At 38.0% G+C, this 17,142-nt stretch overlaps 1 protein-coding gene across 4 annotated transcripts in view; it reads left to right on the top strand.

The window, feature by feature from the left end:
* Positions 1 to 17,142, top strand: part of prkcbb (protein kinase C, beta b) — a 165,011-nt gene that overhangs the window by 78,882 nt on the left and 68,987 nt on the right. For all 4 annotated transcript variants that reach the window (XM_073857195.1, XM_073857197.1, XM_073857194.1 and 1 more), the window contains exon 8: positions 2,942 to 3,044. In XM_073857195.1, coding sequence (XP_073713296.1) covers positions 2,942 to 3,044 — 103 coding nt within the window. The remainder of the gene's footprint in view (positions 1 to 2,941; positions 3,045 to 17,142) is intronic.

Below are 17,142 nucleotides of genomic sequence, written 5' to 3'. Positions count from 1 at the left end.
CCCACTGTGAATGCTCAAATTTGCTGTAATGAAGCAGGTGAAGTGACAGAACCTTCAGCAAATACAGCGTAAATTCGAAAGGTCACATCCACCTTCACACGAGAACTGTCGTCTGGGATTCATTTATTGTCTGTTTATGTTTCTTTTTTTTATTTTACATATATAGTTGAGAAACGTACCTTGTGGTCTGTTCAGTGTGCGTATATGAGACTGAAGGATCTACATTCTAACAGCTTTGAGGTTTGCAGATGTTATGAGCTTCTCTGCGTACAAGATAACAAATGTGTCTCTTTCATGTTTGTTGGTTGACGTACAGTAGAATCTGAGATCAGAGCTGTTTTGAGTGAAGGAAGGAACTATTATTGGAAGGCAGGGTGAGATTTGGGTTTGTGGATGTGTAGGTACAAACACACATATGATTACTTTTAACTCTCCATTGTCTGGTGAGTATTATTATGTGTGATATATACACAGTGGTAATATATTGTGTAAATTGTAGAGTATACAGTATATAAAGAGTTTGGTTCCAAAACGCGATAAACGCCATTTTTAAAAAACATTGTTATCGTCAAAATCAGTATTGTATCAAGTCAGTATTTAAAAGTAAATTCTCCATTTTAAGCAAAATCCGATATCCACCGTGTTATTCTGTCATATTTTCTCAAAACGCGATAAACGCCAGTCCTCCTTCTCTGCAGAATGCAAAAAAACCCGCTCAATAAATCACATCGCACCATTCCACGCATTGTAAACACTAAGGGTGGCGCGTTGAATACACACAGAGTCCTAGTTTTCCTCATCTACTTTGTACTTCGTGATCAACAAACAAACAAAAACAAAATAATGCGTTTGATGGCATTGATAAACCTGCGGTGGTTTTCTGTGGCCGGGAAGAAACGTAAACCATCAAAATCGAATAATTTATGCGAGAGGCACTCGGGTGAAGGAAAAATGCCGGCTGTTGCTTGTTCTCACACGACAGCATCAAGCTTCTGTCATGCTAACACATTAACTCCAGGGGATCTTATGAAAAACTTTTCATTATTTTACTCTTAGTCAACGAAAATTGAGCAGGACCAAAACATTTTACAGCTGATCGCTGTCAAAAACGTTCAACGACGACGTCCCAAAGATGACAGCAGCAATCTTATTATGACGAAGTAAGTGTTTTGATTAATGCCGTTAATGTTTTTTTATCAGTGTATACCACTAATCAACTAAATGAATATAACATGGCAAAGATGAATGCACATTTATATATTGATTCAATATATTTATTGCATTTAGGAAAAAAACTTGGTAATGGATTTATTGCATTTTGCGGAAAAAAAATTATTTTTTTATAATAAATCTTTGAAAATCAAATTATGGATTTGCATTTTTTTAATGTCATTATAACCTAAAGATGCTATGTGAAAATTTGTAACAGAAAATATTGGATTTATTGCGTTTTGGAACCAAACTCTTCATATACTCTACCATTTAAAAATTTTGCTTTACTAATTTGTTTTGTGCTCATGTTTTATTCACATTTTAGAATTAAAACAATGGAAACATATGTTGTAACAAAAAATATTCAAAACGGATACACCGATACCAAAATTCTGTGCCAGTGACGATATATACAGAGATAATATTTTTGGACCGTATTGCCCACTATACTACACTAGTCAACAATTGAAGTGGATCAAAACCTTTTCTAAAAGTTGTCTTAAAACCAATACCCAATACCGGTTCTTGTCTTAGGACAACTTTGATAAACGTTTTTGATCCACTTCAAATGTTGACTAGTATATATTCAAACATTTTTGATTAAAAGTTTTGTTTTGCAGTAACAAAAATTAAGATGGCACAATCAAAATTTTGACTACAATAATTTAACGTAATGTATATTCTGTCTGTCTGCCTATGAACAGTTTATAGCAAATGTAAAACTGCCTGTAAATGCCAAGAAAGCTTGAAACTTCATAAATATTAATTACATAAGTTAATTGCTCAAATGAAGATTACCATGAGCTAATTAATATTTAGTGACATCACCGCCAACCCCTTGTTTTGTGAATGGTGTTCAGATTCTCTGTGCAGCACAGCGCTGCTGATAAGGGCCAACAACACACACTACTTAGCACATTTATTACTATACGAGCAACACACACACACACACACACACACACACACACACACAAACAAACCATCTGCCATATTCCTTTGTGAATCTAAGGTGTATTACACACACACACACACACACACACACACACACACCCCACACACACACACATACACACAATCCTCTGGAGGTGTAGATGTGGAAGAAGGATGTGTAGGGCAAGAGCACTGCAGCCATGACTCATCACCAGTCTTAAACATAACACACACACAAACACACCCTCACAGACTACAGGCAAAATGAAAAAGACTCCTATCGCTTCAGTAGCTGTAAAGGTGGCGGAAAACCCAGCACATTCCAGCTTTTACTTGTAGCTCTGTTGCTTTCTGAGAGTTTCTTGTCTGTTTGCGTTTCGAGACAGTCACCCCACACCGTCAAGCAAGAAGCAAATTTTCTGCTATCCGTATGCACGGATGTTCAAAGAGCTAAATACGGGGTGAGGTATCACGCTGTCCCTCAAACATTTAAAAGCTGTTTGAGGGCAACTCCAACTGCTTGGATTCCTCTCCACGCAAGATCATAACGAAGGTCGCTCCTGTTGAGAGGGAATTAAGCTTCTGAATGCTTTAAATGAGCTGAGGTAATTTCACAGAACGTGTAGTTTCAGAAAAGCGTGTAGGAAGAGGCTTTTTCCTATAGGGGCCAGATGGAGCCGATAACACAGGGGGATTTTAATGCCTCTGTTACTGTCTTTATCACAATATGTGATGATGCAGAGATTTAGTACTCATCCCGCTCTCTTTTATTTCCTGTGTGTCATACTCACACATGCAGGTTTAAGCTGCTCAGTCAGGAGGAGGGCGAGTACTTTAACGTTCCTGTCCCACCTGAGGGGGAAGAAGGCAATGAGGAATTCAGGCAGAAATTTGAGAGAGCTGCTGTCTGTGATTTTCTGTTGAGCTGAAAATGAGTGTCTATTTATGTTTTTATTTTTTATTTTCATTGGCACAGCCATTTTTGGGGGCAAACATTTTTTAAGTCTAAAAAAGTTGAAAATAGAGTGAAAATAAAATATTTTTTTTTAATACATAAATTCAACCTTTCATTTGTTTAAAAAAGCTTTAAACTTAAAGGGGTGGTTTCCCGGACAGGGATTAGCTTAAACCAGGACTAGGTCTTAGTCAGGGACGTCACTAGGATTGGAAGACAGGGGGGGCTCAGCCCACAGAGTATTTGTAACTTGTGTTTGCAAAATGTTTGCACTCACATCTGACTGAGCTACAATTATGTCAACATCCAGTCAAGAAACCAAGATGTTAACAAGTAAAACATGACAGACATATCCTCCTCTTCCATTTCTACTCTGTTAAATAAAAGTTACTGTAATGTTAGCTTTTAGACACATCAAAGCTGCATGGGGGAATTTAGGCCAGACTTTGCTCCTGATTAGTTATTCTATAAGCAATGACTTAAATGCTATCTGCAAATTGGCCACATGAAACATCCAAAATTTCCATAAACAGAGGTCAGACAGCTAAAAAGTTGGTAAGTTAAACAAATGAGAAAAAGCAGTACAAGAAATAGAAAAAAATTGGCATCACTGCATACTTTACCAGGTAAGCTATTGACCAGGGCTCTCAAGTTTTGAAGACAGGCAAGAGTGACACCCCTCCAAATACCCCCCCCCCCCACCACCCCAAATATTATTTAACTATTAGGTTGTATACTACTAACCTTATTGCAATCCACTATTCCATTGTATTCCCTGTGTGTCATAAATGGGACTAATTTTCATTTGGGAATGGAGATTTTTTTACAATGAAGACTTCCTGATTCATTATTCACTGTGTAAATACACGTACACATTTCCAGTACAAACACATCATTTTACTGTTTGCATTTCTATGCTCACATAGAAACCTTAGCCAAGGATTTTTTTTGACAAAATAAACTTTTAACCAGAAAATAAGATAAATTTGTGTGTTCACATAAATGTAAACATAAACCGGATTTGCTAATCTTATAGGTTAATATTATTAGTTGATAGCCACTGTGTTAATCTGGAAATTATACAGATCTAAAATTTAGAAAAGGGGACTGACCAACAAGTGATCTACCTTAAAACTGAGTTGTCAAGATGCATTATGATGTGGTTTTCAGGACAGGGTTTAGATTAAGCCAGGACAAGGCCTTAGTTATATTAGGATGTTTATGTAGTTTTTACAAGCACAAAAATATTACAGGTGTGCATCTTGAGACAAAACAACGTGACTGATGTATTTTAAGATATGTTAGTGCAAGCTACTTTTAGTTAAGAACTAAAACTCAAACAGGCATTTTAGTCTTGAACAAGACTTAAGCCCTGTTTGGGAAACAGCCCCTATGTCTATACTGTAGGTCAGGGGTCTCCAACCTTTTTATAAGCAAGGGCTACCACAATGGATAAAACTATCTGGATGGGTACTTACTACTTTCTGATATAGTTTAATCAAAACGTTTTTCTTTTACTTGTTGTTTTATTTTACTTTACTTGTTGATACGTTTTAGTATTGTTTAAAATGTTAAGATAGGTAAACCAAGCCAAGCTAATATTAAAAATACCATGTTGAACCCTCAAAAACTTACTAGGAATACACATTATACTACCATACCAAAGACAAATACACAGGTGCCTTACACTTTTTAAAAGGAAGGAGTTCAAATGTTAAAATATTAATATTTTAAATGAAATGAAACAAACATATTTAATAAGCTATAATTTAATTATATTATTAGATTTTAAAAAAGTTATTTTACTGCAAATATAAGGTGAAATGCCCATTAAAAGCTCAATTTGCACGTTTGATCCAGTTTTTCCACAAAAAAAAAAACTAGTTTTATAAAAGGATACACTTCACAATCACCTGGTGTTTGTTTCGCTGCATGAAATGATCTGCCTGATGCGTTCAGTACAACAACTGTACATAATGCAATGCATCACGCCAGCACATGACTTTAAAACCAGTTACGATAATAAGCAATATATAGATGTGTGCTTTTACTGGTGACTGACCTGCTCCCTGCCTGGAGAATATTTCTGTGATTGATTTTGCAGCATCTCGCTGCGTCTGTCTCTCTCTCTCTTTCACATGTCAACCTGAGATGACTGCACGGCGGGTCAGAACAGCCGCCAGGTCAACATGGCCAGTCCGCCCTGCACACACCTTGTACTACTGATGTTCGCTCTGCTCGGCCCCCTGCGGATTGATAAACGCGCTAAATCCATGCTGCTGACTCAGATCAGGGGAGGAGACGAAACTTGACGCAGCATGCCGCCTTTCATTGGTTGTTGCGTTAAATCTTACCCAGATACAATAGTGCTATTTTCTGATTGGCTATTGTGTAGCCTATTTCTTTTTTTTTTGATTGGCTGATAAGTGGCAGGCTCTAGGGGATACGCGCTTGATTCCTGCCGGTTTCCATAGTGAGAACGGCGCGACCAGATAACTTTTGTGCGCTGCGGCATATATTAAATATATTATAAATAGTTTTCTGCGTGAGAAATACAATGTGTGGCGGGAGTGCGTGACAAAAGACCGAAATGAGTGACTGTCACGCTCAATGCGTGACACTTGAGAGCCCTGGTCATTTAGGGGGGCTTAGGAACATTTTGGGGTAGCTTCAGCCCCCCTAAAATAGGCCTAACGACGTCCCTGGTCTTAGTTAAATTAGGAAATTTAAGTCATTTTTAAAAGCATAATGAATAAATGTGTATCTTGAGACACAACACTCACTCTGATATATTTTAACTCTTTCCCCGCCATTGACGAGTTATCTCGTCAATTAAAGGCGCTCTATGCATTTTTCAGTTTTTGTCAAACAGCGACCCCTAGAGTCTCTGGGGAATACTTGCAACTGTTGTAATTTCCCACTCTAGTACTCCAAAGATAATGAGCAGGTAATGTTTTTACAATTTCATACAAATATTAGGCTACTCTTTTAGCTCACGCCAACGAGTAAAAGCCTGACCGAGTGGGACTCTTGTCCGTTTCAGATTCTCTTTTCCTTTTCCTACTCTCTTCCAAATGCGATTTCTTGTCTTTTCCATCGTTGAGCATCACGTCTCAAATTCGCATGTGCAGTTGTTGTTTAAAGGCTTGTTCGACTTCATGCGGCACTGCAAGAACCGATAGCCGAATGACGTCAAAGTTCCGCGAGAATGATCCGAAACGGAGGAAGTCGAACAAGCCTAACGTGTGTGACGTCGTTGCCGTAAAGCAAGTCGTGATTCTCGCGAGATTTGTCAGGGTCGTTCCTCTCAAGCTTGCATTGCTGGTTCTTCCATCTGGGTCCTCCCCGAGCTTCAACAGAGGGATGATTCGCCCTACTATGACTTTGTTAACCACCGAAATAACTTTGAAGCTGTTATTTTAAGGTAAAACAACTGCATAGTGTGTCTTTAAGAGAAAACATTTGCATAAAAAAGTGTCCCTTATGAGGTTTTATGTTAATCTGTAATATCACGATTATCCATTAGATGGTGCACTTACCCGATTTATTATTTCAGCTTTTTGCTAAAAAAAATTATTTTTTAGGAAAAATACCCATATTTAAGAGTTTATAAGCAGAGAAAAAATATAGATGGAACAAAACGGTTTTCCCCCGTTTTGTTAGTTTTTTTATTGTTTGTTTGAAAGCGGAGGGTCTGTTCTTTCATTTGATATATTTGTGTGTTTATATATTGTTAGGAGAAAATTCTCCTGGAAGGCATTTTGTAAAACTTTTGTGAAAATCACAAACAAATGCTGACAGGCAACTTTAAAAAAAATGACTGGTGGGGAATGAGTTAAGATACGTAAGAGCAAGTTGTTTTCAATCAAGACAACACTAACATTTAAGTTAGTCTAAGTCTAAGGTCTGGACACCACCCCAAAATGTACAATTTCACAAGATAAAAAGGAAAAACAAGGTTGTAAAACACAAGACGCATCACATTACATAAACATATTTAACCTATTTTATTTTCTTAGCGCTAGTGAAGATTATGGAATTTATGTTCAAGTGACAATTATGAAAATAAGGCATCGGCATTACAGTGAAATTACTGAAAGTAAACATAAGAACCTGGTAAGAAATGGTCATTTGCAAGAAAACTGGTCAGATGCACTTAGAGGGTTTTGTATCTGAATTCTTTAAATATAGGATGACACTGAAATTTATAGCAGAAATTGACTGGCTTGTGAAAAGTGAACATAACTGTACTGTACTGTACATACCAATTTGATATGGTTGGAGGGGACTGGTCAAAAAAGGTAACAAAAAGGATTTTTACTGTATTTAAAATAACATGCTCATGAATTGCGAGCAGAAAAAAACAAGATTTTGCATTAAAAAGTAAATAGGGTCGGTGTTGTCATGTTCACTCTCCAAAAACTGTTTGCCAGCAGAAAAGGTAAAATAGAGCAAGCTGAACAAAGAGAAAAGATAGAAACGGGCCTTTTGTAAATGAAGCATGTATCACTCACTGACAAATGTGGCATAAATGACATAGTGACAAATCCCAGGATCCTACCAAAGTAATCACACTCATGTCAATCTGCATTCTGCACTGCACTTCACTCCAATCTGAATACAGGTACCGGACCGCAGCCTCTGATCCCTTGGCTTTTTTCCTCGCTGATTGATTCGGGCACATTGTAAAGCCCCCTTCCTTCTATTCTGTATAAATGAGTGTATTCAGTAGTTTAGACATGTCTACACTAAATTGATATGTGAAAATTGTCTCTATGCAGTGTCTTGATAGTCGCTTTGTGCCTGTTGGTCCATACGGGTGATAAGTGTAGAATTTGAGCATGGGATGAAATATGTAGATTATGTGAATGTGTTCACGTGATATGAACGTATGCTGGTGTTTACCTACAACTTTAATTAACTTTAATAAAAGAAATAAATAAATGACATTTTCTCAGTCTTTGCACACTAAGGCCAAGAATTCTCCAGCCATACTCCTACTACAGTAGGGGAGAGCGGGGCACAATGCTTTTTGATTTTGGCTCAATCATTCAAAAAAATTTGAGTTTGATTAATTATATTTTTACACAAGCAACACACACATCTCTGCTACAAATGACCATTTGAAGTTTGTTTCTAGTACTTACCATTCTTAGACAATTACACCAAACGTGATAGAAGTGCAAACGTTACAACTTACCCTATAGGTGGGGTTAATTGTAACAGGCAGGGAGTTAGTTGTAACACTTGCTAAAAATTAAGTTTGCAGGCAAATTTCAACACTATTTTGTCTATATATTTGAAGTGGATATTGTTTATATATCTGTCTATAATAGACAGGTATTAACACTTTTCATCCTTTATCTAACCATAGTTCAGTTATAAATGGATACAAATGTCTAAATATGTGAGAAAAAGCAGCACAATTTTGAAAAAAAAAAAACATTTTTATATGTGACCCAGTTTGTAAAAACCCTACTAAAGTCTCAATATCAAATTATGAGATAATAAAAATCAAAGTTTGATTTTAGCCATTAATTTCATTATGATTTTAATCTGTGATGTGACCTTATTCAATCAAAATTAAAGATTTGAACAAAAATACATTTTGACAATTTTTGATAAGACAGGAACATTTATTTTGTTTGGAACCAGCAATCTTTATTGTGTAGCCTATTTAAAACAACGGCAAGAATTAGGCGAACGTTAGCTGTTTTCATATCTGTAGTGCTTTGAGTTTAGTTGTAACACAGCGTTACAATTAACCCCGCTGGGTGAAAATATTTTCAAGCCTACCAAAAAAGTTACTAAGAGCTGCAGAGATATTTCAAAATGATGCTATGTTTTAGTCAACAAGATACTGAATAAAATGACATAACATTGGTTTTGGTATCTTACACACCCAACTTAGAAACCGAAAAAAACATATGATGAAAAAATGCATTTACATGACACCAAAACACACTTTCATCAAAAACTCTATGGAAAACATTATACCTTTCCATAAATTTGCGGGAGATCAACTTTTGGCAGGGTAAAAACAAAACCAGAAAAACAAATCGCTCAATCCTGTGCAACAATATAAACAGTCTATGTTACACTTAAAGGTGCAGTGTGTAAATTTTAGTAGCATCTAGTGGTGAGGTTGCAAATTGCAACCAACGGCTCAGTCCACTGCTCACCCCTCGCTTCTGAAACGCATAGAGAAGCTATGGTAGCTGCCACTGGAAAAACAAGTAATTGACAGAGACAACTTAGTAAAAAAGATTGTCCGTTAAGGGCTTCTGTAGAAACATGGCGGCACAAATGGCGACTTTCACGTAAGGGGACCCTCTGTGTATGTAGATAAAAACGAGGTAATAAAAACATAACGGCTCATTATAAAAAGGTCTTTGTACACCCCTGATAATATAGTTTTGAGGTCCTTCTAAAAATTACACACTGCACCTTTAATCCTGCGTTAGTTTGTGCCCCGCACACCCCTACAACATATGTGTGGTAGTGTGCCATAAAACACAGACTTTGCGGGTCCTTGCATAATTCAAATGGCCCTGTGTGCTGACCCAGCTGTGGGCCCAATGCATGATGGGATTATTTATGAACAGCTCAATGTAAGGTTTAGCGGTACTCTGACTGCCGTGTGTGTGTGTGTGTTAAGGTAGCTGGTATTTTCTCCACTGGTGTAATGCATAATGCAAAATGTGAGATGGTCAATCTGTAGCTCATCTGAAGGGCTGCCATTTTGCACAGCGTGAAGGAAAACTCCCTAACTTATCTGTTTACTTCTTTTTTTCCTCTCTGTCTGACATTATGAGGCACATTGACTCATTCTCTGAAAGATTAGCATCACAGCTGGTGTTTCGTTCAGATCGGCGATGTTCTGTTGTTGTTGCTGGCTAAAGATGAATGACCTGCATTCCCAGCATGCTTTGAGACTGTGATTTTGTAGGGTTTATTGGAGAGTATCGGGGTGGGAGATGCAAGAAAAAGACCTTCGGGCTACTGGCTAATCTCTCTCTCGTGCACTCTCTCTCTCTGGTCATGGCACGTCTCTGTTGAATGACAGAGTTGGCAGGTGAGGGACTGGCCTGTTGTTGTTCACATTAGGACCGGTTCTGTATTAAGCTTTTTGGCAGCATTGTTCCATCTCACAAACACCGACAGACAGGGACTGACTGGCAGGCCTCCCTCAGGTTGCAGGTCCATTCGCTCACGTTCTTGTACTGTAGTGCCAGAACACCCACAATCACATGATGCTCGGAGCTGTTCCCCCACTTCAACTTTTGTTCGCATGTCGTGAGCTGCAGCCAGATTTGGCTCAGCATGAAAACAGCGATGGGGAAATGACTCATTATCTCGCACTCATTTTGGATCGACTCGCGTTTTTTCTTATATGAATGTGGATTTGACTTGCTGAAGGGCCAATAGCATGACTTTCATTTTTAGTACAACCTTTAACGTCGTGACAAGGTTTTCGGACATTAACACCAAAAAATATGTTAATATCATAGCTTATTTTTAAAAATAAGGACTAAGCAGTTGTGTATAAGGTGTATGAAACATTTTAAAGCAGTACTTCATTCTGATGGCATACTAGTAGCTTGACGTTCGTGTTCGTGTTTATCTATTTGTGTAGCAGAGGTGAACTTTTAGGATGTCTATCCTAAAATAAGCACCTTCCTATTGATAGCATCCTTAAGTTATATACACCCCAAGAGGAAATGACTCTCTCTTTCTCTCTCTCTCTCTCTCTCTTTCTGCATTTTTCCTTTCTCTCTCGCTCTCCCCTCCACACTGCTGTGCAGAAATGACGGTATTTGTGTTCAGTGAAGCGCGCTGAATGCGATGCATTCAGCTCAGTGGAAATCTACCCACATTAGCATTTGTCTCCTTTCCCTTTTATTCACCGCCCAGTTCTTTTCCCCTCTCTCTCCTCTTTCACATCCACCCTGTCCATTCTGGATCAGACAAATAAAAGTTGTTGCCACTGGGTCGGGCAGAATGTGTAATGCTGTGTTTTCGTGTGGGTGCCAGCCTGCCAGGCAGAAGTCTGAGATGTTTGTCTTTCACAAACCAAACACTGTCTAGGCGCAGTGATGAGGATCTCGGCTGGATACGGAGCTAATCGCTCGCTCACGCCTAGCGATCGATGGAAGAGGAGGTGGCAGAGGGCGTCTAGCGTGTGCGTGTCGGTCTAATAGTGTGTGTGTGTTTAAGTGGAGATCAATGCTGCCACTCAGCTCGTGCTTTTGCTGGGGATTTCACATGGCTTTTCTCCCCAGAGGACCACATGTCCCTGCCCACAGAACCACAACCTTCAGAGACACAGAGGGAAGGAGAGATTGTGGGTTGTGGTACGAGATTATGAGTTGTAGAGTTTAAATGGCAGAGAAAAAAATGAGACAAATGAGAGAGAGAGAGGTGGGTATGAGGCTCATTTGGGCAGCAGACTTATCCGGGCCGTGTGTTTGTCTGCAGGGACGGTGTGAAGTATGCCGTCTGAACAGTTGGGAGTGGGTTAATGGAATTTTGTGCTAGACTGAGCTGCATGCCAGCCTCACAATATGGCAGCAGTTTTGAAATTAAAATTGAATATACACTGTGAGGAAGCGAGAAAGAGGGCATAATGTGTGGTGGGATGGGTCGAGGGAACGCAGGCAATACTACACATTCATTCTGATGGGAAATAACAGTGGAAAAGTGAGAGAGGCTTGCTGAATTTCATTCTGAATGATGTTGATGGTGTCTAATTTAAAATCTACTCGCTGTTTTTTTAATTACAGTCACCTCTTATGCATATTACAATGTGTCAGTGCCATGTTTGAAATTAAGGTAAGCTAGGTTCTTCTGAGGCGGTGCCATGACGTTGGATGTCTCAACTTGTGATGGTTCTGGGGACGTTTTAAGCTGGTATCATAAAGTTTGGGTTAAATCCTATGCCTTCCTACATTAGGAGAGGAACCCATTTATAATGGCAATTGCACCACCGCTGTGAAAACAACAGTATGTCCATTTGGAGAATGAAACTAATTTAGGCATCGTTTGTCTGTGCTATTCTTTTCTCACAATAATGTTGGAGAAGTTGTGAATTGTGAAGTATATCCGGTGCATTACAGAAGTCTTAAGGCAACCACCAGCTTTGTTGTTTTATTGATTGTTTATATTTTTTTTCACTCTCTTTATTTTTTAGTGTGACCTGTCTTGGCACTAAACACATCTTGAAGTCTTTTGAGAAGACTACACTGTACAAAATGATTTTGTGGCTAAGGAAATTTAACTGAATAAAATGGGTAATTTCTATTACTAAAAATACTTTTTTAACCAAATTTTAGTAAAAATAACACAAAAAGGTGAGTAATTCTAAATGAACACATTATTTAGTACAAATTTTATCATGTAAAATTTGTAAGAAGGAAATTAAATTTATATTTTTTTGGTTGAAACTACTTTTATTATTTTAGTAAATATAACTAACTAGGCAGTGGACTAAAAATAGTAGGCTGTATTTACTTAAAAATATAGTGCATCATTTTTGCATACACTTTTTAAAGGTGCAGTGTGTAATTTTTAGAAGGATCTTTGACAGAAATGCAAAATAATATTCAAAACTATATTTTCAGGGATGTATAAAGATCTTTTTATAATGACCCGTTATGTTTATTACCTTAGAATGAGACGTTTTTATCTACATACGCTGAGGGTCCCCTTTCATGGAAGTTGCCATTTTGGGCCACCATGTTTCTACAGAAGCCCTTAACGGACAACCTTTTTTTTACTAAGTTGTCTTTGACGATGACATGTTTCTCCGGTGGCGGCTACCGTAGCTTCTCTATGTGTTTCAAAAGCGAGGGGTGAGCAGTGGGCTGAGCCGTTGGTTGCAATTCACAACCTCACCACTAGATGTCGCTAAAATTTACACACTGCACCTTTAAGTAAATTTGACATTGAATTTTAAGCAATTGAGACTCACTTAAAAAAGGGGATGCAGAAATGATGCACTGTACTTTCTTTTTTTAGTAAATCCAGCGTATTATTATTTATATATAAACATACACTATATGAATTAAAAGAACAGACCCTCTGCTTTCAAACAAAAAAAATCTGTTTCATCCTACCTTCATGTGTTCTGTTTTTATCACCTCTCAAATATGTGTAGGTTTCATCAAAAACACAAAATTTTGAGCAAAACGCTAAGATAATTCCAATTTTGTAAAGGACTTTTGATAGAGGTCAGATTCAGAGCGATCTTTAAAACATACACGGACATACAGCTGTTTGCCCTAGGGCAATACTTCCAGGTTTTATAAGTTGCGGAATAGCGATAATAGCGGTATTGCAGATTGACGAGATAACTCGTCAATGGCGGGGAAAGAGTTAAATTTCATTTAGTTTAAAGAAAGCCTACAGCCAGATTCTTGCTATTGAATCTCTGGTGTAAGGGGAGGTCACATTAAATACTTTAACTTTGGTTGTATTCTAATAAAGGGACTGAGAAATAATTATATATAATCCCTATACTATTTCAAAAACAATCAGTGTCATGGTGGCATGCTGACTTATGCAGGGTTCACACCAGATGCAGTAGAGGCGGCAAGCATGAATGATTTACATATAAAGTCAATGCAAAGACGCGATTAGGCATTATGTGTCACGTTACGCGGGATGCGCATGAGTTGATAAATCTGAACTTCCGCAGATTTCCGCGCAGCATTAACCAATCAGGACCTTGCTGTAGTAGTGACGTGATTACAGGATGGAGCGGAGTCTCAGCAAAGTCGCAGAAGCCCCTCCCATGACGCGAATTTCCACGTGAATGTCTCAAATGACTAGAATTTCATGCGCGAATGAAGCAAGTAAACTCAAATGTTCAAGCCTCCTGTTTTTGGCAACCCTTTTAGTTTTAGTCTTAGTCTTTTGGACAAAAATGCTTTTTAGTTTTAGTCATATTTTAGTCACTTATAAACTTGATCGTTTTAGTCAAGTTTTAGTCGACATAAAACAAATCTTTAACAAATTAATTTAGGTTAAAAAGTATTGGAAATGGGCTTAGGTTTGACAAGTAGATACATGTAAAAGCTTAAGCTTACCATAAAATGTGTCACAAGCTGATTGTTGAGTAAACTTGAATGTATATGATATGTTAACAGCGTGACTTGTTAGTTACCTTTAAAAAAAATCAGCGTGATGAGCCTTCAGGTGCTGCTTGAGGTTGGTGGTATTCTTCCCACCTACTTTGTGGCCACATCACCGTCATCTCCCATTATGCATTCTGTTTTTCTTTCTGATGGATTATACTGAAAGTATGTCCATTAATCATCTCATCGTTTCCGTTTATTGGCATCACCACCACGGTCCTTCGAACTCGCTGTTGTTGTTGTGTGAAATCTGGTGCGCGTGCGCGGCATGGCAGCTGCCGGGTGGTGGGTGTACCCAAAACAAGGATAGGAAGCGGCAGCATTGCTGTTACTTTTTAGCTAAAAACAGACAGATTTCACGCAAAATAGGCAGAAATGACATGCATTGTAAAGCGTCAGACTTATAATCATTTTCGTTCTGTCTCGTCTCGTCAACGAAAACCGAAAGCGTCTTGTCATGTTTTAGTCACCTTAGAGCCATTTTAACTAGTAATCGCCGCATTTTCGTCATAACAAATAGAGCGTCAACGAAATCATTGACGAAATCATCGTTGACCAAAACAACACTGCGTCCAACTACACGCAAATAGCGCGTTTTTGCCGCCTCTACCACGGCGGGTGTGAATGCACCATAAGACTTTTGCACAATACGTAAAATACAAGCTAAAGTCTCATAATCTAATTTTGAGATTAGGAGCATTAAAATTTGATTTTTGACTTCATTGACATGGCCTTACTCAGACAATTTTAAAGATATCATGGTCAAGGTGATATCAAGGTGATATAATCATCAGAATAATGAAGCTATAGTGAGTAAAGCTGTTGGTGCATTTGTGCTAGGAGCCGTGTGTGCGTGAACTGTTGCTGGAGGTGTGATTGGCTCACAGCTGTAGATAATGGATCAGTTCTCAGTGGACTGTGAAGGAGAAATTCTGGTGAACAAGGAAATCGGCAGTATGCTTCACCTCGGTCTGTAGCCGATGGGCCTAATGACTGTGGCCTGTGACACACAGAGAAGAAGCCAGAGACGTTTTCACTGACTGTGCGATTGTGTAGCATGCCAGCTTGGGTGGTGCGAAAAACAATGAGTGAAAACGTTCACCACCCTGTGAGTGTAAGCCTCACACACAGTGTCACAGTTTAATATACACACACCCACTTTCTCTGTGTCTGACAGACACTTTAGAGCCGTTTTACAAATGCGGCCAAAAGCTTGGACTGTAATTGTTTCTTACGAGGATGTCTGTAAAAATAAATTGGCATGGTTCCTCAATGATGAAACTCATGCGTTCGGATGAAGATCAATTTTACGGTGGATATGTTTATTTACATGATCAAAAGATTTCATAATTTTAGTTAGTAGGTGTCAATCTTTAAAAATGAGTGCCGCTTCAGTGGTGCAGTTTACAGCGACGCGCCAGAGTTACCATACAGTGGTCAAAAAGGCTGTATAAAATGACTTTTGCATTGATCCCATTTTATAAACTCGGAGATCGGACAACAATTTAAATAACCACACAATCTTGGTGTTTATCAAAAAAACAGTAAGTAATTAAGACAGAAATTTTTACCTGAGTGGTTGAAGAAAAACAGACATTCTGGATTCAGACAGCAATGAAATAACTGACTAACTCCTGTAAATGTTAAAAGTACCTTACGTCACATTGAGAAACAATTGCCATCCAAATAGAGCTAAAGACATATTTATTATCTTTTTTATGTTACATACTATCTGTTGCACACACACACACACACGCACACTTGTATACAGTATGTGGTTTACAGGGACTCCCTATAGACCATTTCAAAAGATGTAAACAACAATGGTCCAGAAACACTTCCTGTTTGTGACCGTTTTTTTATTTTACACATATATCATTATCTGTAAGATATTTGTTTAACTTTTTGTTCTGTTGGCTGTATTTTATCCCAACGTTTATCTAGTGTTAAAAAACTGAAACAGGAAGTGCTTCTTGTTTACATCTTGCGTCTGTTTTTTAAGCCATTTGGTTTACAAGGTCAAAGAATGTTATAAAATTGTCATTAAACACATTTAAACCACATATACAAAAACACACTCACTCACACACACACATACAATAGCAAAAAATAATGCTTTATTGGATGAGTGGATGACTGGTTTACTCACTATTTGCTTAATCTGTGTGACAGAATCAGAAGGAAGGTAATGAGTAGACCTGCTTAAAGGTGCAGTGTGTAATTTTTAGAAGGATCTCTTGACAGAAATGCCAAATAATATACAAAACAAAATTATCAGGGGTGTATAAAGACCTCTGATAATGAACCATTATAATGCCTTAGAATGAGACGTTTTATCTACATACACAGAGGGTCCCCTTACATGGAAGCTGCCATTTTGTGCAGCCATGTTTCTACAGAAGCCCTTAACGGACAAACTTTTTTACTAAGTTGTCTCCATGTTTGTCTGGTGGCGGCTACTGTAGCTTCTCTATGTGTTTCAAAAGCAAGAGGTGAGCAGTGGACTGAGCCGTTGGTTGCAATTCGCAACCTCACCACTAGATGCCGCTAAAATTTATACACTGCACCTTTAAGAAATTTAGTAACATCAACAGACAAACACAAACAAATAAAGAGTCTTTGTTTGCATGTATGTTTGTGTGTTCTGTTTTGGTTGCAATATAAGGGACAAATGTCTCCAAAAGGACCATACAACCTAAACTAAATAATGTGGGCATGAAATGAAGAACCAAAAAGGTTTGTGTGAGGATTGGGAAGAAAATAACTCATTCCGTTTAGAAACTCAATGGTAAGTGAATGTGTAGTTGTTTAAAAGTTTTACTGTAAATTGTAAAAGTCAAATGTCCCCATGAGGATAGAAACTTAATAAACATATCGAACAATGTTGTAAGTAACCTATTAAATTGAAGA

This window comes from Misgurnus anguillicaudatus, chromosome 19 (assembly GCF_027580225.2).
Source record: "Misgurnus anguillicaudatus chromosome 19, ASM2758022v2, whole genome shotgun sequence".
Lineage (NCBI taxonomy): Eukaryota > Metazoa > Chordata > Actinopteri > Cypriniformes > Cobitidae > Misgurnus > Misgurnus anguillicaudatus.
This window is presented reverse-complemented; position numbering and strand designations above follow the sequence as displayed.